At 36.5% G+C, this 26,977-nt stretch overlaps 2 protein-coding genes across 2 annotated transcripts in view; one reads left to right on the forward strand and one right to left on the reverse strand.

Moving 5' to 3' along the window:
- Window positions 1-26,977, reverse strand: part of ufd1l (ubiquitin recognition factor in ER associated degradation 1) — a 188,206-nt gene that overhangs the window by 127,830 nt on the left and 33,399 nt on the right. The window lies entirely within an intron of this gene.
- Window positions 4,091-26,962, forward strand: si:ch211-166a6.5 (clustered mitochondria protein homolog). Its single transcript, XM_056259353.1, has 26 exons — window positions 4,091-4,311; window positions 7,104-7,213; window positions 7,425-7,596; window positions 9,022-9,153; window positions 9,662-9,816; window positions 9,909-10,063; window positions 10,967-11,089; window positions 11,162-11,294; window positions 12,238-12,330; window positions 14,582-15,270; window positions 15,923-15,996; window positions 16,109-16,213; window positions 16,820-16,920; window positions 17,403-17,555; window positions 17,639-17,701; window positions 19,869-20,104; window positions 20,188-20,272; window positions 21,269-21,422; window positions 21,493-21,632; window positions 22,724-22,804; window positions 22,898-23,023; window positions 23,116-23,225; window positions 25,102-25,195; window positions 25,276-25,401; window positions 25,494-25,567; window positions 26,298-26,962. Exons 1-26 carry the CDS (start codon window positions 4,266-4,268, stop codon window positions 26,776-26,778), a joined length of 4,011 nt encoding a protein of 1,336 aa, XP_056115328.1. The 5' UTR covers window positions 4,091-4,265; the 3' UTR covers window positions 26,779-26,962.

Genomic DNA, 26,977 nt, shown 5'->3' on the forward strand with positions numbered 1-26,977 from the left:
AACACAGAAGCGCTGCGCTGTTACACTACGTAAACTCACTCGAGGCCCACAGAGAAGGAAATGAATAGTTGAATAAAGTCGTTATTTTTGTTTGTTTTTTGCGCACAAGAAGTATTCTCGTCACTTGATAAACTTAAGGTTGAGCCACTGTAGTCACTCGGACTATTTTAACGATGTCTTTCATAACTTTTGGGCCGGCCAGTTTCAATCCCTTAAGAAGCCTATGGAGGAGTGATCCAGCTCTCAGATTTAATCAAAAATATCTTAATTTGTGTTCCGAAGATGAACGAAAGTCTTACGGGGTTGAACAACATGAGGGAGAGTAATTACTGACAGAGTTTTCATTTTTGGGTGAACTATCCCTTTAAGGTTGTGTGTGTGTCTGTGTGTGTGTGTTTTTGAATGATTCCTTAAATCATGCGTTGTTGAGGAAAGGTGTGCTGGTACTTTATTAACTGCATTATTTTCATCTGCTGGACTATAAAACAGGTGAAAAAAATATGATGCACATTTTCACTTTTTTTTTTTTTGGTTACAAATTTACTAATCTTGGTTTTTCCATCTTGTGTTCTGTATTTGTGTAATTCTGATTTCACTTCCACAAAATTGTGCTTGTGAAATATACATATTTTATTACTATACTTAAAAAAAAAATTATAGATTATAAACATTATAGCATTCATCCAGCTCAAACAGTAGGATAACAAATATTTTGTGATAAAAGCATCTGACAAATGTGTAAATGTAGATTTATAATATTGGCAATCAAGCCTTTAGAAAAAAAAGGTCATCAGGGTCACCCTGCATATACACTGAACAAAATTATAAACGCAACACTTTTGTTTTTGCCCCCATTTTTCATGAGCTGAACTTCTATGTACACAAAAGGCCTATTTCTCTCAAATATTGTTAAAATAAAGATGAAAAACCGCACTCTCTAGTTGCATCTCATATATATTTATTTACCATGTCCACACAGACGCATTTCGGCCTAAGCCATCATCAGTGAGTGTGTTTTCAGCACTCTCAAATATTGTTCACAAATCTGTCTAAATCTGTGTTAACTAACACAGATTTAGACAGATTTGTGAACAATATTTGAGAGAAATGGGCCTTTTGTGTACATAGAATAAGTCTTAGATCTTTGAGTTCAGCTCATGAAAAATGGGGGCAAAAACAAAAGTGTTGCGTTTATAATAGTGATTGTAATAGTGTTGCGTTCAGCGTAGTTGTGTAAGATTTTTTTCCCCTCCATTTTGGTGATGAGGAAGAAAAGGATTTGCCTTGTGTTATTTTATGTTCATTGAGATGCTTTTAAAGTTTTTATTAATATTATTTTAATATTTTTATTTATTTTATTTTGCTTTTTGATTAAAGATATTATTGATTTTTAGTAATTTTGATATTTAACGTTTTGGTAATTTTGTGTTTTTGTCATTTTTGTTTTAAAAAATGTCAAGTTTTTATAGTTAAAATTAAATTAATTGTTTTAGTTATTATTTTAGTATATCAAGTTAAACTAAATGAAAATGAGAAATGTTGCCTTGACAACAAGCTAAAAGAAAATATTGTTTAATATTTTATTTTTATTTCAGTTTTTTATTCCAAGTAATTAGAATGTTTTAGTTAACAATAAAAAACGTATTGTTTAAATATAATTACAAATGGTTTTTTGCATTGACATTATTTTCATGATAATTACATAAATCTCTCATTACTATACATACACACACATACATATATATATATATATATACTATATACACACACATATAAACACAATTTTATATATATATGTACAGTATATACACACACCTCAGAGTTGATAAAGGCCTGGCTCTCACTATCAATGGCTGTTTTCACATGTCTTCTCTCTTTCACTTGAGGAAACAGTTTGTCTGCTTGTGTAGGTTAAAAGTGTTAAACTCTGTTACGTAGGCTATTAGAGGTCATGTAGGGAGTAAGACAAGATCTCTTGAATATTTCTGTACTTGTCAAGTGAGTTCCTAATATCGGCCTCCGCCCATCCTCGGAGCGCTGCTGATACACACGCAGAAAGTGAATTACTCAGAAGAGGGATTGTTTCTGATTCACTTTCAAGTGTCATGTTATGTGACGGCAGTGATAGCGTCCACTCAAGTGCTGCTTTTGTTGCTGTGATTTTATTTCACAACTTTCAAGCTGCTGGGGATGAAAAATGCAAGCGTTTGAGATGTTACATAAGTGAGGTGTGCTTGAAGAGCCTGAGGTTTACAGCTCAAACCGGCCAACAGCTCTGGCACTGAGTGTTACTGCAGGACTCAATACAAAGAGGCATTGAAATATAAAGTAAAAAAAAGCTTGGACATTTCATTGGAGCTGGATAGGCGTGTGAAGGATTGAACATCAATTACTCCCACACACACACACACAAGTACATGCACTTCTCCATAAGTAGCTAATTCCTTTGACTATACATCATTTTGAGTCATTAGGAGAATCTCACAAAAATGCCCAGGTCATATTGCACAACCTTCTTTTTTTTTTTTTTTAAGAAAATTATGTTCTTTCTATTTTTAGGACCATTAAGATTTTCTGACACTATTTTCATGACAATTCTAAGCATTTTTTTTTTCATTTGGTAATGAGGATTTCTTCTTTTAAATACCTATTTTTACACAGCATGAATGCTTTTCTTACTTAGTATTTTGTTAGAATCTTGTTTCCAGTTCAAATGTCACAATTTTCTTAAATCAAGATGCATTTACTGGATTAGTAAAATGGCGTAAGATAGAAAAATAATCTTGCTTCTATTTGATTTAAAATTATTTTTCTTTACCTCGTTGGCAGATAATTTAGCTTTTTTTTTCTTTTTCTTTTTTAGAAAAAACTCACTTTTTTTTCTTACAGAAAACAATACATGACATTTTACTTGTATGGTAAATGCATCTTGATTTAAGAATTTTTAGATATTTAGACTGTAAACACGACAAAAATACTAAGAAAGAAAGTTAGCTGTTAAGGAGCATTGGGATTTTTTTATTTTTACATTTTATTATTTTCATGAATTATGATCATAATTTACTTTATATCAGTGCTATTTTAGTGTTATTTTTATTAATATTTTGAATTGGCTTTTATTTTAATTTTAATTTAAGTTCAATGTATTTTTCGTTCAGATTTAGTTTTTATTTATTTTCTTTTTATTTCCATTTATTACATTTACTGCTTAAACTTTTTTTTTATTAGTTGCTAAGCCAAAATCTCAAATTTTCGTTTAGTTTACTTTTTTCATCTAATATTTATATTTTATTTTGTTTTATTTCAGCTATATTTCAATTCACAAAAATGTTTTTGATAGCAGTTTAGATCATATTAACTAAAATTCTCTCTCTCACTCACACACACACACACACACACACACACACACACACACACACACACACACACACACACACACACACACTTCCATTTTTACAGTAATGAGAATTTGGAGGTTAAATGCACTTATTTGCAATGAAAATAATTTGACAATCAAAAGACAGGCTTCATTTTGTTTGTATTTGGTATGTGTAATTATTTTATGCATTTCTGTTTATTTTGCACTATAAGCATTTGAAATGGTTAGTGAGCTTCACTCATGTAATTCTGTTTTCAATGGTTTGTGTGTGTGTGTTCTTGTTTAACCTACATTGAGAGGACAAAATGTCCCCACAAAGATAGTAAAATGTGAACATTTTGTCATCGTGGGGCCATTTAGTCAAGCCCCGTGAGAAAAACAGCTTATAAATCAGACCAAGTGATGTTTTTTGGAAAATGCTAAAGTTTTGTGTGATGATGGGCAGGTTTAGGGGTAGAGTTAGTGTAAGGGGAGAGCATATACAGTTTGTACAGAATAAAAACCATTAATTTACACCAATGGAAAATATCAAAACCAGTGTGTGTGTGTGTGTGTAGAAGTGTGTGTGGGATCCCTCCCTGGCCTCAGGGAAGTCAGAGGGGGAGGGTAACGCTCACTAATCTCGTGCAAAATGGAGTGAAGCAGCGCCACGCCCAGTGAAACATGCCTACCCTGCTGTCTGTGGGTCGAGTGGGAGGAGGAGTGGGAAACACTGCCAGCGCTGGAGGAGGGAGTGGCCGGTCGAGGGAACCAGAAACTAAAAAGACGTGTTGAGTCAGTCATACCTGACAGCTCTCCAAACACACTGCACAGAACCCGACGAAAAGAGAAAACCAGCAGCTAACGTTACCGAGAGAGAAACAGAAACAGAACCAGAGGAGGAGAAATGAGGGACGCAGTGAAGAAAGGAAACGGAGAGAAGAAAACTATGGGTAAGAGTTGCCTTGTTCTGATTCAGTCCTGTCTCCTCCCTCTGAACTTCTTCCTGATGTTTCCTTCATTGTCCTGGCGCTCTGGATCATGCATTCTTTTGCTCCTTTTGCGGTTTGACTCGTGCATACAGTTAGAAAAATGAAACAATGCATTAAAACAACTTGTTGAAAACACTGTGATTTAAATGTATGGTTCTGCACTTTAGAATGAAACTTTCTCTCGCTGCAAAACAAACACCAACCTTCACTCTTGACCTCCTGATATATGCGTCCCCCCACTGTTCCCTGCCTTCTGTCATTCTTTCACTCACAGACACACGTGTTAAAGCTAAAGAGGCTCATCTGTGAGATTCCTCATGGCATCGGGTCAGATCTCACACACTCGCACACATTCCTGTCTTTCATCGCGAGCGCGTTACTCTCGGGGCAAATGCAAGTCACTTCTCCCGAACGCGTCACTCTCGAGGCAACCAGTGCTTGTTGAGGCAGGGGTCATGTGGTTTTGTTCATCATAACTTTTTGTACTTCTTTACCCAGCTATTCATGTGATAATCAACACTCGTGTCCTCCAAACTTTTCAAATCATTTCTTGGTGTAGTGGTTAAGATCTGGGGTTGCAACTGAAAGGCTGTAGGTTTGAATCCTTCATGGGTGTGTATCTTATTTTTAGTTTATACAAATCTTTTTTTTTCTAAAGAAAAGGAAGCCTATTTTTAGAACCATTAAGATTTTTGCCATTTTATCACTATTTTCATGACAATTTTATAATTACTGAAATTTTTAAATATGGTAACCAATTTTGAATGTGTATATATAATTTTTATTTTTTTGGGCTGTCAAATCAATCGGGATTATTGGCATATAACACAAAGAAGTTTGTGTTTTGGTGTGGTGTGTGTGTGTGTGTGTGTACAGTATATATATATATATATATATATATATATATATGTAGACACTCACATATATTATATAAACACAAACTTTTGTTAGATGCGATTAATCAGGATTACTCAATTTGACAGCCCTAGTATATATATTATATAATAGTATGGTAAGAATGAGATTTTTTGAGCCTTAAAAAATCAAGCCTATAGGGACCATTACGTTTCATTTGCATTTTTTGGTAGCTGACACATTAATTAAATTAGCTAAAATGTGTGATGTGCAGAACTTTATAACAGATGTTCCAGTTCTGCGGAAATCATCAGATCGTCCATATGCTTGATCAAGATGCTCCACCTCAGCTTATTCCATATTTAACTGTCCAACAATCTGCTAAATGACTAGTTACTAGAAGCTAATTATCTTAAAACTGAGTGACAGGTCCATACAGACTTTGTGCTGAATCGTCATTCATAAAATTACACGCATGCCCCAACCATACTGTGTTTGTTTGTTTATTAAATATTTTTGATTAATGAATGGCTAATGGTAAAAGTGCACACCCAGTTCCATTTAACACATTTCACTATGATTAAATGCATTCCTTCATAGCCACAGATCAAATGTTGGTTTACAAAAGGTTAAGCTTTATATTTACCATGACCTGTGAAGTACACGTGACCCATAGCTTGAACAATAGTGTTTGTGCTGTAGAAGAGCGATGATGCAGCTCATCCTGAAAGCCGTCGTGACACGCTCAAGCTGTCTGATGTTTGTAAGAGTGAGTTTCAGCTCAGAGTTTTTCTTCATGATGTCCAGACGAGTCTCAGATAAAGTGTGGTGTATTAGGACTAGTATAATAGCCACTCATCCAGTGCTTGCTATCTGCTCTCACTAGCCAGGGGGAAATTTGGAAGATGTCTGGACAAGCTCATGTCGTATCAAGCCGAGTCTTGCTGTTATTATTAGAGAACTTAGACTTGCCTACAAATCCAACAAGAGCTTTGACTCTTTGAATGGATGTCAGATGGAGACATCTGTGGGGTTTTATATGATTTCAATCACGTGCATCTTTACCATTTAAAAGGTACTATTACTGTAACACATCAGATGGTAATGCTGTGGTAATTTGATATACTCTACCAGTCAAAGTTGATTTGAATTTGTTTCTTGTGAGCCTAAAAATCGAAATGCTTGAAATTAGTTTTGTTGATTTGTAGATAAATTGTGTTACTATGTATTATTTTCTTTACAAAAACTTTTGAACATTTCTTCTCTATCTATATATTTATTTGTTTGTTTGTTTATTTATTTATGTATTTATCAGTATAAATGACTAAACTAGTTTTTATATTGACATTTCTTTTTTTCTTACCTTATTGACTTTTTCTTTTCAATTTGTTTATGCAAAAATTGAACAAGAATTAAATCAAGAATTAAAAAAAAAATTAAGAAAAAAAAACGGAAGATGAAAAATAAAAACAGAAACACATCTTAAATTTTATGTTAAAAACATTTTAGCTTCCCAAGTAATTGCATTGGATGTTTGGATATTTTTACAGGAAGATAAACCAATCTTTTTAAATTCATTTCATTTTGAATATTTATGTCCACACTCCACAAGCACTGTATACAATGGTATAAAATGATAACTTGATGAAATGATTAAATAAACTTTAAATAATATAGCGGTATTATTATGGATATACATATCCATAAACCTTTGTACTGCCATTGGAACATCTCTAAAAAAGATTTATTGAGTTAGTGGACTCTAGGATGGAAAACCTTTATTGTTCTTTCTTCAGTTTCTTTCGTGGCATTTGAACAGATTTCCTAACTCTCTCTTATGTAACTCTTGTTTTGGCTTGAAGCACATTTTTGAGCTTTACCCCCCCTTCACTCTGCAGATGTCTCATGTTCAGAGAAGGGGAGAAAAGCGACTGGAAGCAAAAAGGATGATGACGGGTCATTTCCTGTGAAGGTTCAGGGTGCAGGTGTCGAGTCCTTTGAGCTGCAGGTGAGCTTTCATCATCAGCGCTAGTCAAATATACGTCCGTGAATAAAGTGAGTTTTGGGGTGTAACCTCAAATTTAGTAGTCTAGTTTGTGTTGATCAGCAATGCAAATCTTCTCAAATATGTCTGTCAACAGAACATCAAAATATGCAAAGTCATCAAAATGTCATTCAGCTTAAATGTTGGATAAATGCTTAGACTGTTTTCTCTGCAGGTTCATGGATTCTGGCTGGTCCAGGATGCCATCATGACCGTACTGGGCAGAGAGGAGGTGGCACCTCGCACATCTATCGCTCTGGCCCTTTCAGGTGTGACCCTTGACCCCATGACTGAGCTCCGGGGCGTCAAGGGCTTCAAAGCTGGAGTCACTCTCCGTTTAGTGGAAGGTAAACTGCAAGGTCTTCCATGTGGGATGTTTTACTTCTAATAGACTTACACATATTATACATGGATATAAGGACACTTAGTGAGGAATCCAGATAAACCTGTAAGTATGTTTTGGAATGTGGCTGATGGTTTCTTTTAGTTGGTAAACGTTGGTTGACCATCTTAGACCATCTTAGACCATCTACCATGTTCCAAAATCCAGCTGGATCACGTTAAGCTGGTAAGGACAGCTGGTTTCAGGGTTTCCACAGGCACAGAAAACCTGGAAATATCAGGGAATGTTGTGTTTTTCTGGCCTAAGGAGAGGTAATTGTGGAGATTCAAGGATTTCAATTGTAAATATAATTTTTTGGTAGTTATAAAACATTTCACTGGCTAGATATTTCTTAAGTTTACTGTAAAACCTGTTCACAAGCCTTAAACTATAAAATGTCAGATTTGCGAGTGAATTGTTTATTTGAATAAGTTTGAATGAATCAGTTGAACCTGTTCCCAAACTCATTTTGAATCTTTCTGCATTTGAATGTATCTGGTAACGGTGTTATTTTAGAGTTATTTATATACTATTATGGGATTTATTAATATTTTGAATTAGAGTTTAGATTTTTAGTCTTAATTTTATTTTGCAGATGAAAAGTAGTATCTTTTTACTAATTCTGGCATATTTACATGGTGTATTATCATACAACAATGTTCATGAATATGCATGGTCCCTATCAAATAAATAAATAAATAAAATTTTAGGTTTTAGTCATTTTATTATACGGTTTTAGTAATTTTTATTTGTATGTATATATATATATATATATATATATATATATGTGTGTGTGTTTAAGATTTTCATCTAATATTTATATTTAATATATTTATTATATTATATTTGTCATTTCAACTTTATTTCAATTACCGAAAAACAATTAGTTAACAATAACACTGATCTAGTATCTAGCTTATTCAGTGATCATAAACCTCATGAAAATTCATTGGTCAGAAACTGTGGAAATCATGTGGTTTATTGCTGGTCTAACAAACTAGTTTGAACACCTTAAGCGAGTGTGACCAGCTGGTAACTGGTTCAGTGAAACCAGCCACCATGATCCAAAGCACAGCGTCCAGTTTAAGCTGGTTTCAGTGAGAATTTCCACAGGGATCATTGGGTTTCTTTGCTATACAGGTTTTGCAACTTCTTGATTTTATTGCAAACCCTTTTGATGGCACACTAATGAAACCTTTCTCAGAGCCAAGTGAGTCACATGGCACTCAATATGAGTAATGTGGGAAAGTAGATGATTGAATAGATGATTTTATTGCTCATTGGAAGAATCATAGTCTTACAAGATGAGACGCATTGAAATTCAGCCGATCAATGGAGCTGGAGAACAGGCCTGATTTTGGTATTATAAAGTGAGTTTTGTGTGTCATAGAGCCGTACTCCCCGCGGTTGGCACAGGCTCACCTGGCACGAGTGCAAGAGATGCTGAAAGCTGCCGGGCCCCAAGATGCCTTAATGGAGGGCCGATCACCCACTGTATTGAAAACACTCACCCAAACGCCTGGTAAGAAATAAAGTACATAAAAACGCTTGTATTCAGTACTGCCTCTAAATAATTTAAAATACTTTCATTATTTTTATCCCCATGGCAGCGAGACTCTAGCCTGGCTAACGTCAGACCTCGTCTCATTGACATTGAGACGTGGTCTGGGAACCACATGTTCATTTTCTCGTATTTGAGGCGTGGTTTACGAATGCCCAGAGCCGTTTATTGGGTGCTATGAATGTCTATCAAATGCGCCTGTACGTAGCTCATAGCCAATCGTTTCAATTATACCAGATGACGTATGTAGAGCGAAAGAAATTAGACGAGGAAGAAGACGATGGGTCAGAGATTTATTTGCATTCTAAACTACTCCCTCCCGTTCTGTGATTGGTCCCCTCGCTGAGGCGAAAATCTGGTCCATGGTATCCAGACTGCCTAGCAGCGTGAATAAAATCGCGCTGCACAAAGGCAGTATGGGGAAACCCAGGCTAGCAAGACTCTAATTGTGTGTCTATGTGTGTATTAGAAGCCCCTCCCACTCTGCACACATCAAAGAACAGACGAGCCAATAGTAAGACAGAGCAGCCGGCTGAAGCCCCGCCCCCTCCTGCCTACATTCTGCCTGGAGTTTCAGATCCTCCTCCTCTGACGACCCTGCTGCCCATCAACACACACAGCGAAGTACGACAAATAACATACAAATAAACCTTCAGGCATTTGACTTTGTTTTTTATGACTCTCACAATAAACACAACTAACTGATTCTTTTACAGGCTCCCAGTTACCTGGTCGACCTGTCACTCAGCTGCTGGAACCCTCCCCCTGGTTTCCGGAAACTGCAGGGCGACTTCCTGTACATCAGTGTCCACACTCTGGAGGGCAAGCAGTGTGACATCACTTCCTGCCCACGTGGGTTTTACCTGAACAGGTAAGACTCTGTGTAATTATGACAATGTTTGTAGTTGCATGCTACCATACTATTCAAATTATTATTATTTTTTTTTGCATTTGAATAGGAAGCAAAATCCATGATTTTTAACAACCGTTTCTTGATCTCACTGTTAAAAGTTACATTCTAGACAAAACTAGAATAAAAAAAAATTACAATGTAATGTAAAGGTCATGTGATACAAATGTAGTATACTACAGTATAAAATGTTAATCATTGCATATTGTTTCGAATATGATTTCTAAAATATACAGTAGTAGACGCCACACAATATATACTATATTTTGCATAAAGAAAATTAAGAAAATTAATTAAAAACATTTATATTTTTTCAAACATTTCATTTTCATTACTGTAAAAGGATAAAGGTATTTTCATATATTTAATTCATGCTGATTAATAATAATGTATTTATATTGTGTGTGTTTTTTTTTTTACTTTAATTGCATTTATTTTAATACATATATTTACTGTACTGCTGGTTTGAAAATGTAATTGAATTATTGGAATTACAAAAAAACTCAAAAATAAAGATAGAAGTATACTTTATGTAGTTATGTAGTTGCTGCATAGACAAAAATAACAAAAGCATCTAAAAAATATCAAACATTACCAGACAGACACATATAATATAATATAATATAATATAATATAATATTATATAATATAATATAATATAATATAATATAATAATGCCTAGATGCATTACAGTAATGAGAATTTTTGTGGGAAAATTTAATATCATGAAAATGTTACAATACGAAAAATCTTCTCATGAGATTCATCCTATGTTGGAATAAATGAGATCAAAATTGTTTGTGACATATTAGATACACAGAATGAAGGAGAGTTTTTATTTTAGTTTTTGTATTTCTGTTTCAGGTCGACCCTCGATGTGTTTGACCCTCGTCCTGCTCAGTCTACTCCAGTGTGCCACTGTCTGACCGACCTGCTGTCCCACATCAGCCCGCAGTTCAAACACAACCTCGGCACGCTGCGGCACAGGTGACCCTCACACACTCTCACAACACTCATCTGTTCCTCAGTGCGGTTCTCTGAGCGTCTCTGTTCACACAGGCCCTCTCTGGCGGCTGAAGAGATGCTGCCCACTCCGTACCGCACACACAGCTGGCTCGGCGTCTCCTCGCTTCACTCACACAGATCCAGCTTCAGCTGCCGGCTGGGTCTGGACCAGGACCTCAACGCACAGGTACACACACACCTGTCCCACACTCACATCTTTCATTGCACAATTACAAAGCTCTATTTTGACATGACTGTGTGGACGACATTATTGCAATAAAGCAGAAAAAACTGTAATAATGAAATTTAATATAAAATGTAATACTACCTGTATTTAATGTTGATATGAATTATTATCAATCAATTTAAAAATAATAAATAATAAATTTTATTATATTATATTAACATACATTAACATCAGCAATTTTACTGTTTTAGATGAAAATCAATCACCAAACTTAAAAGTAAAACTGTACTGCATTAATGTAGTGAGAATTTTGGGGGGAAAATGTGCTTAATTATCATGAAAATAATGTCACAAGACTCACAATGCAAAACAAAATGGTGTTAAAATAGGTTTCAAATTATTAATACAAAATATTATTATTCTTTTGATTTTGGAGTGTTTTCATGGGATTTGCAATGAAATTAAAATAATATAAAATGTAATATTATTTAACAGTAATTATTATAAATTAATATTAATATTTAAAAAAGATAAAGAAAATAAAAGGAAATAAAATGAAAAAGTAATATTATTTATTAATTATTATAAATTTATATTTAAAAAGATAATAAAATAAAGTTAAAAAAATGGAAACATTTAATATTATTTAATACTAATTGGTATTAAAATATATATATATATATATATATATATATATATATATATATATATATATATATATATATAGTATATAAGTTATATTAACATGTAGAAACAATATAAAGACTTTAAAAATGCAATTATTTTGCTATAATTTGCAATTTTTCTGTTTTGGATAGGGAAGCATGCGATACTTATCCGTGTGTGTCTGTGTGTGTGTGTGTGTGTGTGTGTGTGTGTGTCTGTGTCTGTGTGTCTGTGTCTGTGTGTGTGTCATGTTCACGTGTTCTTCTGTGGGTTTTAGGCTCCTGACTGGAATAAGGAACTTCAAGCAGCCAGAGATCTTCCTCAGAGGAGTCTGGAGGAGAGACTTCAGAGGGACCGAGCGTTACTGCAGGTCTGAGTGCACTTATCTAACTTATGTAGACTATTCTGTCCTCAAAGTATAATTAAATAAACACAAACTAAACAGCCCACATAACACAAAACATCCTAACAATACTGTGTAACTTAACTACTGTATCAGTATCAGTAGTGTGACAGTAGCTCAGCTGTTCTCAGTGTTTCCCAGCAAGCATCTACATCTCTGTTTTTCTGTCACACTATATTGAAAATGATTAAAAATCAAAAGCCCAGTTCCTTTTAGCGAATCAGTTTGTTCAGATGGATCAGTTCAATGAACCAGTTCAGAAAACTGATTTAACAATTCATCACTGAATATTTTTTTAAATATATAAATAAAAAAAAACGTTAAATATTTTGTCAGGGTTGGGTGAAGGGATGAAGCGAGGACTCAATTGTACAGAGTAGATGGGCTTTTATTTGAATAAAACAGAAAACAAACAAAAACTACCCCGTGAGAGAATGAGGTAACAGTCAACGGGGAACATGTGACAACGATCTGGCACAGGACTGCAAACACAAGGAGAATAAATAGGGAGCAAACAAGGCAGGTAATAAGAGAGGACAGGCGGGGCTGAACCAATAGTCAGGTAACAAGATGGACTGGGTTAGACAACTGACAGGAGAGCACATGGAACAAGGAAACGCATGACAAGCCATGTGTTCACAACAAACATGACAGAAACACAAGCACATGGCCAGCAAACTTAATCAGCTGTAGATGTTTTAGCTAGTTATGTATTTGATATTGAAATTTTAGTTGCTTGTGTGTGTGTATGTATTGTTGGATGTTATTTGTTACACTCAAACGTGCTGTGTCTGTCAGTTTTGGCCAGGACGCTCTTGTAAAAGAGATTTCTTAATCTCAATGTGCTTCTTTCCTGGTAAAATAAAGGTTATAAATCACAAGCCATGTGCTCAAACAAAACTAGACACGAACACACAGCTAATGAGAACTCCTAAGCCGCGTGTTCACACAAAACATGACAACATGAAAGCACACAGCTAGTGTAAAACACAAGCAGCGTGCAACACAGCACAAGACAAAACATAACATCACAGGCGTAACTATCGGTAATCAGGGTACGCGGTTGCTTACGGGCCCGGACCAATCAGGGGCCCGCGTGACTGGAAGATATTGATTGACAGCTGGGGCCCCCTATCGCTTTTTACTACTTTTAGTCTGATTGCATTTTACTTTATCGTGAATTTATTTGAATAAATAATGACAACAACATATTTTACTGATCATTAAATACATGTTTGAAACGAACAATGATGGATTTTGGTGTAATTTGTTTCGAATTGGGACTGGGGAATCCCAGGATCCCAATTCGAATCCCGGATATGGTAAGTGAACATGCGTTTTGCGTGCAAAACAGTAAAAACGTTGAACTTGAGACAGACAATATCGATATGGAGGAGTCGTCAAATTACAAACACAAACGGCTTTCAAAAACGAAATGAGGAATTGGAGAAATTATTGAGTAAATTACCAAAAATAGGAAGCTTCTTTGAAAAGATCGCACAGGAGGGGGAGATCGAGATTGAGCTGGTGCAAGAGAGTGAAGCACCTGAAGCGACTGTTGGCGGTACTAGTTTTTTTTTTTTTTTTTTTGCAGTAGCAGATGGTGCTCTGTTTTCATGTGTTATGGTGCGCCAGTGTTTTTTTTGGTGCGCATAGGCTACTCCTGATTTTGTCAGTCATCTCATCTCTTATATGCTGTGTCTCTATGATCCTATCCTGTCCTATTTATGGTTGCCTACTCGTGGACATTGCGTCATCACGTGCTGTAGTAGGGGGGCCCGCCTTTATAATCCTGCATAAGGGCCCGGTCATGTTGGCTCGTTACGCCACTGTCCAAATCCCGACACAGAACCCAAACCAAACTAGACCGAAGTGCCGGATCCAAACACCACGCTCCGCACACAAAACAACTCGCATGGACAGAAGAGCTCACGCGCTCACACAAAGACAACACAATACAGGAGTGTCAGGGCTCTGTAAACTAGACCGAAGTGACAGAACCCGGACATTTTGTTTAATGTTTATTTTCTTTTTTCTTTTATTTCATTAGTTTTCATTGCATTCCATATCATATCATTGCATTGCATTTTATTTCATTCATTGAAAACCATAGTTCCCAAGTAGCTTTTACATTTCATTTTGTTGCATTGCATTGAAAACCATATTTTCCGAGTAGCTTTTACATCACTTCTTAACTGCTTATTGTCTGTTCCGGCAGGTGAACGGTGCATTTGTTTGGGCTGTTGCTCAGGCAGCAGAGAAGGTGATCGATGGTTTTGTCGACCCAGTCAATGGTTCTCCCGAGGACCCAGCGTTCCTATGCGGCGGGGTGTTCATGAGTGTGCCGACACACAGAGAGGACTGGCTGACAGGAGAACGCGGTCCCAGAGCCGCTCAGCGTCTCGAGCTGCGATGTGTTCAGGCTTACAGCGACCTGGACGGAGACCTCCAAAACCTGCACACCATCCCCACCGCGGTGGCCGACTATCGAGGCGTTCGGCTGTCCGCGCAGGGCCTGGCCCCTGGTCTTCAGGGCCCCGAGCAGGCTGAGATTCCCAATGGCCTTTTATACGGCTTCAGCGCAGGGCCACTGGAAAATCCATCCAGACGGAAACTCCTAGAGCTGCTGGCTCAGTCGGCAAAGGCTCTTTCTCTGCAAAGACATGCGGTTCTGGGGCAGACCGGGCATCAGTTGCCCCTGTTCACCACTGTAGATGCTCAGGGGATACTGGGGGCCGATGGTCGATATTACCTGCTGGATGTGTATCGTACTATGCCTGCTGATGCCAATTTCCAAGTGGAAGAAGGAATAGAAACAGAACCCAAGAAGGGCAGTTTTCCCAGACGGTACCCTCACGTTTTGTGTCGCTTACGGCCGGAGTTAGTGAAGGCGTTCATTCAACACAAGTGAGTTTTGACGGGTTACCAAGTCCTTCCATTGGTCAAGCTAACAGATAGCCCCGCCCCAAATTCATGCCATTGGTTGAGTTGCAGTTGCTGATATTTATATGGCCAAAAAGATGATGGCCAAAATGCATATAAATATCAGTTGTCGCTCTATATTTCCCAATAATATTTAAATGCTTAGTTTTATGATCAATCTCTGTAGTTTGATCATATACATATAATACAATGCAATATTCCCTCAAAAGCCTGATGGTTCATATTTGATACTCACATTTGATTTTTCTAAAATACGATGTATGGATAATCAAGTAAACTTAGGTTGCTTCAGTCCAGCAAGTGTTCATCTTGAAATATTATTATCAATATAAAAATTATTCTTCCATTTACCTTATGAAAAAATCAGTAAAGATTTTACAGCAAAAAGACAATAAATCAGTTTTCTTGCATAATGCATCATATTATGATCAATGATGCATGAATCAAACAATCTCATTATGTGGCCAGAAACAAATCATATATATATATACAAACGTTTGCATGTTAATCTAGGATAGGAGAAAGATTTTAAACATCCTTTAACGGACACACTTCACATTTTAGGTTTGTTTATTTGTGCACATCCTTACGAACACATTTTGTCTTTGTATTACAGATATTCTCAGTTCACGCAGCGAGTGAAGGCTCACATGAGGGAGAACGGAGGACTGGAAGACTGTATGAAATCTGGTGAGAATGAAAAGAAGTGTTCATTTTCTGTCATGGGATGTTGGAATATGTGTCTGATATAAATCTGTTTTAGGGGAATGATCATGATTTGTGTGTATTTGTGTGTGGTCAGGTGACTCTCCAAACATAGACGCAGTAAGAAGAGCTTGCAAAGATGTCGGATCCGTCAGTGACATCATCTTTGAGATGCGTTTCAACCCTAATATCTTCTCCCCAGGTCAGGAAAAGCTCAAATCCATTAATATGCACCAAAACAAACACTCTGTTCCAAAACCCAGTGAGTTTCTTTGCTATATACACGGTCTATTTAGGCAGTATCCAATGAAATGGAGCCTAATAAGAGACTAGTTTTAAATGCTCATGTGAAGCACATGGGAGACTCATCATGTTTCTATGCTGATGACATCAAATGCATATAATATTGGGTGAAATATATAATAAATTGGTCTTTAATAGGATTTTTTAACTATTTTATGCTTTCGAGAATTACATTTTTCCCATGTGTAGGATACATAAGATACTGCCTAAAACATCTCTTAAAAGCCAACATAATAATAATATTAAAACCCTAACATCAAGTAATAAAAAAACATAATATTAATGCCTTGAAATCACAAGCCTCAAACATCAACTGAGACACATCATGGTAAGAAAATGATTTTAAAATCCATTATGAGCAGCTTTACTAGGTTTTTGAACAGAGCTAATATCGTCATATTTGTCTTGACCAGAAATCATCTGTCTTTAACTTAAGCTCTTGTTACATAAGTTATTATGTTTAGATGTAGAGACCTTAAATATTGTTTTCTCTCTCTCCGGGTAGGAGTGCAGTTTCCCAGCTCAGAGAGTGATGCCGTGGAGCTACAGAAGAGATTATTGAAGGAAGCAGCGTCTTTCATCATTAATGACCAAATACCAGCATTTGTGAGTGTATTTTGTGCTTTTATACACTAAAAATCTTACTGACCCCAATCTTTTAAACAGTAAAGAAATGAATACTTTTATTCATCAAAGATGCATTAAATTGATCAAAAGTAAAGACATTTCTAATGTTACAAAGGATTTCTAATTCAAATATATGCTGTTCTTTTGAACTTTCTATTCATCAAAGAATCCAGGAAACAAAAATGTGTCACGGTTTCCACAAAAATATTAAGCATCACAACTGTTTTCAACATTTGATAATAAGAAATGTTTCTTGATTTCTGGAGGATCACGTGACAATGAAGACAAATTCAGCTTTGATCACAGGAATAAATTACATTTTTAAATGTATTCACATAAAAAAGTTATTTTAAACTAATCGTATTTCACAATATTACAGTTTTTACTGAAATTTTCAACAGAAATGCGTGTGTATGTGTGTGAGAGAAACTGTGCACTGAAGTATCGTCATGCACTTTCAGATGAACGACTGCATTCATGGCACTGACATACCGATGGATGGTGCTTCTTTACGACAAGCCCTCCATCAGAAAGGCATAAACCTCCGCTATCTAGGTCACCTGATCATGTCCATCAGCCAATCAGATCTCAAACATCAACTGAGACACATCACGGTAAGAAAATGATTTTAAATCCATTATACTGGGGTAGATTTTAAATGTGAACTGTCCTAATCCTATTTTACCATCTCTCTCAGAGGTTGGTGTTTGCAGAGATTGTAGTGCGTTGTGCACAACGGTTCTTCAGTGGATACATTCAGGTATTTCATTTTACTTAGTCAAGTCAAATGTATATATTAGGGGTGTGACGAAATCTCGTGCCACGAGATCTCGCGAGACTAAATATGACGAGATTTCTCGTCAAGTGAAAAAGCTGTCTCGCGATATCGCCATGAATATTTCACCGCTACACTCACATTCGCCTAAACTATCGTTTTGTTGTTTTTATAAAAAAATAAAAACCATTATAAACTAATGTAAAAGTCTGCTCTGCTCATCCAGCACGAGTTCCCGTTGCAATCAGTGCAGCACGAATCACAGTTCACTGATCGCGTGACGATGGCGGAGGATTCGTTGCGCAACAGACTAAACATCTGATAAATGTCTTATCTTGTAGAATATGCGCGCTCAGCACCGCTGCTCCCTATACGCGCGGTCACGAATTTGTAAGTGAAAGTAAAACACAAGCTCCCTGATGTGCTGTGCATTGCGCACAAATTAGGCTGCATACATACAATAGTCCGTCTCCCAATACCCATCTCTGGACTGTTTATTTGCGGCTATGGTTTCTCTTTGGACTGCGAATATTGAGAGAGCACTGTAACGTATAAAGGACAACAGACAAGGGAGGCTCCGTTTCTGAACTTATAATCGGAGCACAAGAACAACTGTAGAGACAAACACACCAGCCTCGTTTCTCTCCGGTCTTTTCCGAACTCACCGCATTAACCCTATAACTGCCGGTGCAAAATAAAACAGCAATTTCACAACAATTATAAAGAGTCTGTGTGCTAACTTTGATTATGGTTGCACTTGCACTTATTGTTTGCACTTAATAAGACTAAGAGAAAACAGTTATTTATTTTTGTTATTTATACTGTTTTTATTTCTCTGTTTAATGTATGTAAAGGAGTTCAGTTAGGAGGTCACACACAGCCTCAATCAGAAGTTCTGAAAGCTCTTAAATGTACAGTAAGGTCTGAAGAGACTAATGTGAAATCATACAGGAGAAAAGCCAGTCAATAAAAACCTTTTACAGTGCTTGTATATTGTTTTCTTTCAATGCATTTGATAATTCATACTCATAAAGTAGACCTGAAATGACATGCATTAGAAGATTCTTAGTTAAAACACTGAAAAATGCACCTGCATACTATTTTTCCAGTCATGAATTTTGTCATTGAGGATTTCTGAAAAATTGTGCAACAATCTCGTGTCTCGTCTCGTCTGGTGAGATAAGCGTCTCGTCACACCCCTAGTATATAGATAGCGCTTTTCGCTATACACATTGTTTCAAAGCAGCTTCACAGAAAATCATTGTTAATGTTCATGTTGTTAATGTTAATGTTGTTTTTTTCCGAGTTGTTTTTTGTAGATGTTTATATGTTCATGTTCTTAATATGTTATACATGTGTGTTTGTCTTATGTACGCATCTATGGTGGAAACAAATTTCCTCTCGAGGACAAATAAATCATCATCATCATCATGTTCATGCCTTATAGTCGCATTTAGCAGATTAGAGCTGGGCAATAATATAGTCACATTTTGCTATGATAAAAGCAATCAAGCAGTTGAGATTTGCTAAAGTCAAGTCATCCTCATTTATATAGCGCTTTTAAAAAATGGAGATTGTTTCAAAGCAGCTTTCAGAGATAAACATATAATTTAAGGTAACAGAGATTGGTTTGGTTTTATAGCGGTTCTTGAATAATGCTATTTTCCAGTTAATGTTTAATGTTAATTTGTTATTAAATTAGGGGCCGCTAAGACGACACCGTTCTCTCTAAACAGACTTTAAATGCGAAGCTGTGATAAACGCTGATGGCGTTCACATGCCTATTAAGAATTGATTCTATAGTTATGTGCGTTTGAATATATGTGCGCAGGTTTGTAATTCCTTACAAACCATGCCTAAACAAACTACTTGTCTTGCCTATAAATTGATGCAGAATTTTATTTTATTTTATCCCTTCGGGGTAGATACGCGATCCGAAATTTCCACAACACTTTATCTGTAGAGTGGTATAGGGATCTAGATCCAGGCTAATCTTAGAGCGTATATAGCTATAGAGCATATATCGCCCTATGCAACTATTCTGTATGTATGCGGATAATGTTAGACATGCTTATATATCCAATTTTATATACAGACCTTGGTTTTGTTCAATCTATGAAATAAGTAAAAAATTGTCTGTTGTGCTGTACAGGGAGTGGAGACGTCTAACCTGTCTGCAGCAGCGAGTCATTTCCTCTGCTGCTTATTGGTCCCTCACTTCAGTTCAGCATCAAATGGGGAGGAGTCTAAGAAGCGCTCCAGGAGGCGTGGCCGTGGAGGGGGAGGGGCTTCGGACAGCACGGCATGGACCTCACTCAGCGGGAATGAACTGTGGAGTCAGATCTGTCAAGATGCTCAAGAAACATACAGACTTAAAGAAGGACTAGGGTGAGCGGAGAACATTCACTCTTCTCCAAATGTTTAACCCTTTCATGTTTAGTGTACTGTAGTGTAGTCTCATTTTCTTGCAGGTCAAATGTGGACCATCTAGTAGAGCAGTACGGCCTCCAGAAGATGTCCTTGTTGAGAGAGATGTGCTTGAAGACTGGTATTCAGGTACTGCGTTGAACCAAGCAATGGCTAAATTTGAAAGAACACAACAATATTTCTGCAATATGTTTGGTGGCTAAGGTTTGTCATGATTGCGTAATTATTATATAATTACCGGTGTGTATATATATATAAAAAATTCTTAGGGTATGCTTGGCTAGCAGGTTAATCTCATATGTATTTTATTTGTGTTTCTAATTAGTTAAACCTATCTAATTTGTAGCTTCTGTTATCTTGTGTCAATTTGGCAAAAAGGATCAATTGATGTACACTAGTTTCAAAAGTTTATTTGTATTTTTTTGATTGCCAAGCCAGCATCACAAAATAATATACATGAACAAAGAACAAATGCAAATGTACATTATTATTTTAGTACATATAACTAGGAACATATAGCATAAATTATAAAATAAATAATATATAGCATTTTTTTTAAACAAAATGTATTTAAAAAGCATCTCAGGTTCTACCTTTCAAAAAGAGTCAGTAAGATTTTCTTTTAAAAGAAATGAATACTTTTATTCAGTAAGGATGCATTAAACTGATCAAAAGTGACAGTAAAGACATTTATAATCTTACAAAAGATAAAATTTCAAATAAATGATGTTCTCTTGAACTTTCTGTTCATCAATGAATCCTGAAAAAATGTATCATGGTTTCCACAAAAGTATAAAGCAGCACAACTGTTTTTAAGATCGATAATAATAAGAATGTTTCTCATCATATTAGAATGATTTCTGAAGGATCATGTGACACTGAAGACTGGAGTAATGATGCTGGGAATTCAGCTTTGATCACATCAATAAATTAAATTAAAAAGTTATTTTAAATTGTAATAATATTTCACAATATTACAAATTTTACTGTATTTTTGATCAAATAAATCCAGCCTTAGTGAGCGAGAGAGGTTGATCTTGCTTGATAGCTTGTAGGGTGTTTCTGTGCTGTGATTTTTCTGCATATGTCATAGAAAAACCCTTTCTGTTTGTGAATGTCCCGCAGCTCCGCCTCAGAGAATACATTCTTGACAACCGTAACAAAGCGGCCATCTCTCCGGACGATGTGCTCAACATTCTGCCCGTCGTCAAACACATAACCATGTCAACCACCGACGCCACATGCATGTTCAAGGTGGCTCAGAACAGTCTTCAGAAAGGTAGTTATAAACCAACGTGCAGTGATGAGTCATGTGTGAACAGCCTCGCTTGACCGTGTTCTCCTCGTAGGGTTACTGGAGCAGGCGTACGAGCAGCTGAAAGAAGCGGCGTACCTCTTCAGCCGCGTGTGTGATGACCTTCACCCTGAAGCCTGCCAATGTCTTAGTCTGCTGGCAAAAGTGGCCTATGTACAGGGCCATCCTGCTGAGGTGAGATTGTGTGTACTATCTAGAGTGTGTCTTGCTGCCCGGTGGCTTAATAGATTGCTTTTTGTATAATAGGACCTTTTAGGTGAATGCAAATTAAGGCACAACTTGCTCATATTCAAGTAAGCATTAGAGTTAACCCAGCAAATATTTAGTGACTACAGTGCTTATTTCTTGTTAAAAAGAATCTTTCTATGGTGTTTTTCTTTTTTTCTTTTTTTTTAAGTATTTACTCAGTATTTTTTGTCTGGTTTCCAGTTTTCTTGAGAAGCAAAATACTTAAGATATTAAAGGGATAGTTCACTTTGAAATTAATTTTTGATATGTTTTAGCTTACCTCAAGGGCATCCAAGATGTAGGTGTCTTTGTTTCCGCAGTAGTTTCAATTTTGATATGTTTAGGTCAAACCGTTCTTGTCTGTCAGTCATATAATGCAGGTCTATGGTCACCACCTCAAAGAGCATGCACAGAGAAGTCCAAATTAAACATGATTTAATGACTCGTAAATGTTAGTACACATTGATGGCCTAAGACACGAAACGAGCGGTTTGTGTGAGAAAACGAGCAGTATTTATATCAGTATATATATATTATATCTGCACAAGATTACATTTTTGGGGGGAATTATTCAATTAAAATGCCGAACACACCTGAAACTGCCTGTCAGGCTGCTTAATAAGCAGTCTACCCCCCCATTCCCCATCGGACATCCCTCTGTGACATAATGTTTCTGTTCATACATCCTCAATACCTGTGGATGTCTGGACTTTGCATTGTTGCAAAAACACTCCAACAACCTTACCTTTACTAGATTTATTAATTGCATCATGTATTTTACTGGACATAGCAGTTTGGGGTTTTCTAGGGGTATTTATGGGGGGGTTAAATAGGTACAAAGTCATGAGTAATTTAAATTTAATTTATGGGGACACATATTGATAAGGCAAATGGGTGAACAACTTAAAACTATATGCCTGTCTGTTTTTTGCTCTAACAACTTTTCGTTGTTATCCTGTAACAATGACCAATAAACTTGAACTTTCTGATCTCGTAGCATTTCTCACCTCGTTCCATGTCTCTTGTGTCCCCTGCAGGCTCGAAGCGTGCAGCTGAGGGTCGTGGTCATCAGCGAAAGGGTTCTGGGCTTCGATCATCCCAACACCATTCAGCAATACGTAAGTCACGTTCTCACAAAACCAAAACAAACCTACTTTTTTAAAATGCATTGAGATCATCATCATCTAATACAATTGTTTATTTTGTTCCAGGTGTTGCTGTCAGTGTATCTGTTCGCTGGAGGCGAAACCGCCCTGGCTCAGCGATGCCTGTATCGTGCCAAAGTTCTTCTGTTGACGATTCACGGAGGAGATCATCCTTACATTGCAGTCATAGATGTAAACGTCATCAAGCATAATCAAGTTATCACAGATCCCAAATAGAAGTATCGTTTTGAATGATGTTTATCTTTTTTTTCTTTTTTTCTCAGGCTTCTCTGGGATTGGCTCTTCAGAGAGAACAATCATTACAGTATCTACAGAGCGCACTGAAACTCAACAGCTCCTTCAGAGGAGACACTGACCTGACAACAGCTCTGATGTAAGACGAAATGCTTTACTTATGCTTAAAATAGATGGAGTTGTATAGTAATCATGCAATGAACTGTTCAGATAACACAAGCTCTAAGGGGGCTTTCACACTGGGCTCGTTTGCTGCGGTCCGGGGCCGAGCGCGTTTGTTCCCGGCGCCCCCGCAGCGTTGGTCTGGTTTCACACTCAACTTGATTCTATCGAACCTTGGTGCGTTTGCATGCATATTACGTCATCGCAAACGTGCACGGCGCATGATAGAAAACAGAACGCGGGTCAATATTGTGTATTTTATTAATTCACTGCTATTATGCGCAGGTGGGTGAACAATACAGGTTTACTGTGTGTGTGTCACATAAGGTGGCCTTCTGCTGCTTGCAAACTGACTTTTTTGAGGAGACAGTGGATTTCCAACTTTGGTTCCCTGATTTCACGCGCAATGCACGAATACACTGCAGGCTCACTCTCGCTCGTACCCAAGGTAAATCGTCAACACTATCATCCCTTACAAGTGTTTTATTTAACTGAATACATCACAATAAGCTAAAACGCATGCGCAGGTTACTTTACTTCCTGAACAAGTACGCACCCGAGTCTGTGCTGCTTTCACATTCACGCGAACCGCGGCACGGTTCGGGAGCAACCGAACTCAGACCACCTCCTCCTGGTAGTCTCGGGTTCGGTACCCCAGTGCGCACCCGGGTCCCATGACAGCGTTCACATTAGCGATTTATTTTTCATGCGAACCGTGCCCCGTTCCGAACTAAACTGCCAGTGTGAAAGCCCCCTAAGGCTCCGTTCCAAACCCTAGTGAGCTGCCTATATAGGGTTCCTTATTGTGGTCAAAATAAATGACAGGATCACATATATCCTTCACGCATGAGGCAGTCCCACAATGCATTACAAATAGCACAGTGAAAAAAATCATCCAAAATGGATGGAGCTAAGGAAATTGTCAATTTTGAAAATAATGTCATTCAATACTTAAAAGCGTTTATAGAAGATAGTAGATTTTGCTTTGTGACATTGTTTTCATGACATTTAATTCTAAAATCACAATGCATGTGGAGTAGAAGGAAATCCAAGGCACTCTTCTTAGGAATTAATAAAAAACCCTTTATTTAACTGGCTATTTGTTTTGCTATGCTTTGTAAAACTATGCATGTGTTTTGATTTTGCTCATTAGACTCCAATAATTAAAGTATTTTGTATGTGTGTGTGTGTATATATATATATATATATATATATATATATATATATATATATATATATATATATATATATATATATATATTATATATATATATATATATATATATATATATATATATATATATATATATATATATATATATATATATATATATATATATATATATATATATATATATATATATATATATATTGCAGATTGTATATAACAAGACAGGGAACAACTAACATCGTAAGACACTTCCATTAAACACATAGTTTAAATTTGAGAAGGAATAAATGTAATAAACAATAATGGAAAAAAACAAACACAAGAAACAGACAAACAGGTAGCCTATATAGACAGTAAATGAATAATAAGTCATAAAGTATTTTGTATTCAAGTAAGCATTAGACATTTATATTATATTAGATTACTATCTAGTAATAGTAATAACTATATATTTATATTAGACAATTATATATAAAAACAGCAATAATTATGAAACAATTAAAAGCTTTTAAGTTGACAAGGTTATGAGGTTTCATTTGTTTCCTTAAGTGACTGAGATTAGACACTGAGGCGGCTCATTAAGGTTTGGATCAGAGCCTAAGTAATCAAACTCATTTAAACTTATAGTTATGTTACCTGTTACCTGTTTAAAGTTGCTAGAGGATATGTGATTGTTTCGCAGGCACCATCTGCTGGCTCAGAGACTGTGTGTGGCTGGCGACTACAGAGGAGGCATGAATCATGAAAAGGAAGCTTACAGCATCTTCCAGAACAAGGTCAGATTGCGTGTTTGTGAGTTGAGTTTTTATCTTTGAAAACGTGATGGTGTTCTGAGCCTGTGTGTGTGGTGAAACAGTGCGGAGAAGACCATCCTCAAACCAAATGCAGCTCTGACTTCCTGAGGAACATTACCCAGCAGGCCGTGCGTGTAGAGCGTTCGATTCGTCAGGGAGGCGTGGAGCTTTCTGAAACACTGCCTGAGGTGAGCTTAGCTTGAAACCGCTGTCTAATAGAGCTGACATGTGAAGACTTGCATTTGTTTTGTTAAACATGAGCTGTGATTCTCTTCTGCAGGGTTTGGTTCCCTCTCAGGACATAACACTGGAGCAGCTCGCTCTGGTCAATGGCATACTGAAGACTTCATACAGGTGAAGAGACTTTAGGATCGCACTACTTGGTTGAACTTCACTAAAGCATAGTATTTGTTGTTCTGTCTTTAATTGATGCGTTTTAAAATTCAAAGAGGTGCATTAATGACAACTGAGAATGAGACGTACAAAGAAATGAAAAGCAAAACATTAATCGCATCTAATATAAAAGTTTGTTTATATACATGTGTGTGTATATATATACACATATGTCTGTGTGTCTATATATATATATATATATATATATATATATATATATATATATACACACACACACACACACACACACACACACACACATATATATATATATTATATAAACAAACTTGTTAGATGTGATTAATCATGATTAATCGATTAGATGTGATTAATCATGATTAATCGATTTGACATACTTGTACTTATTATTGTGTTGTATTTTTCATTAGATTCTCATTTCATTTTAAAAAGCATCAATTAAAGACATTTGACGGTGGTATTCAATGTTTATTTATTTCTGCTTTACAAAATTACATAATATTATGTGTTATCATAAAAATAATGTGAATTAAAATAAAATCCCTGCTCATTGGTAGTGGGGGTTATTACTACCACTACTTATAATTAAATTTTGAAAGAGTTCATAAGGCAAAACGAATAAATAAAGGGTGTAAAAATCATTAAATTTCCAAAGAATTTTTCGGTTCTGATATGGAAACATAGCTGATTGCTTTTATTGTCATTGCTTAAGCACAAAAATGATGGAGTTCAAAGAGAAACTGAAAGAGAGAAAAGCAGCGGAAGAGGCTGAAAAGACGAAACTGGAGAACTCTGAATCGACCAATGAGAACAAAGCTTCAGAACTACCAACCAATAGCGGAGAGGTTACTGAGGAGGCCACGTCCAATGGGGAACCGAAGCAAGAGGCCACAGATGGAAACGCAGAAGGCCAAACAGACGCCTCTGAGAAACCAGACCACTCAAACATGAACGGCCAGATCGAGTCCCACCTGCATAACGGAGATTGTGCTTCAAAAATTGAATGTGAGGAGGAAGAGGAGGAACACCAATCAAACATCACTAATGGTGTCCCGAATGAGAGCCAATCAAAATCAAGTAATATTATGACATCAGTGAGTGAAGCACAGTCAGAATCAGCAGTGGTAAACGGTAAAGAGTGTGTTGTGAATGAAGGTTCAGGTCATTTGGATGAACAGGCTGAGACAGAGTGAGACATTACTGCAGCTCAGACGTTCAGTGAGATATGATGAGGTTGAGCTCAGTGTTTGACACATGACTGTACAACTGTCTCAATTAATCAACCATAAAAGAAGTGTGGAGACAAGATGATGCCCAAAGACAGTCTGTCTTGAAGTTATTAAAATGTTTGACTAAATAAAGTTTAATTTTTGTGTGAACATTTTATGCATC

Source organism: Rhinichthys klamathensis, unplaced genomic scaffold (genome assembly GCF_029890125.1).
Source record: "Rhinichthys klamathensis goyatoka isolate OS25496 unplaced genomic scaffold, OSU_Roscu_1.1 h1tg000167l_1, whole genome shotgun sequence".
Classification (NCBI taxonomy): domain Eukaryota; kingdom Metazoa; phylum Chordata; class Actinopteri; order Cypriniformes; family Leuciscidae; genus Rhinichthys; species Rhinichthys klamathensis.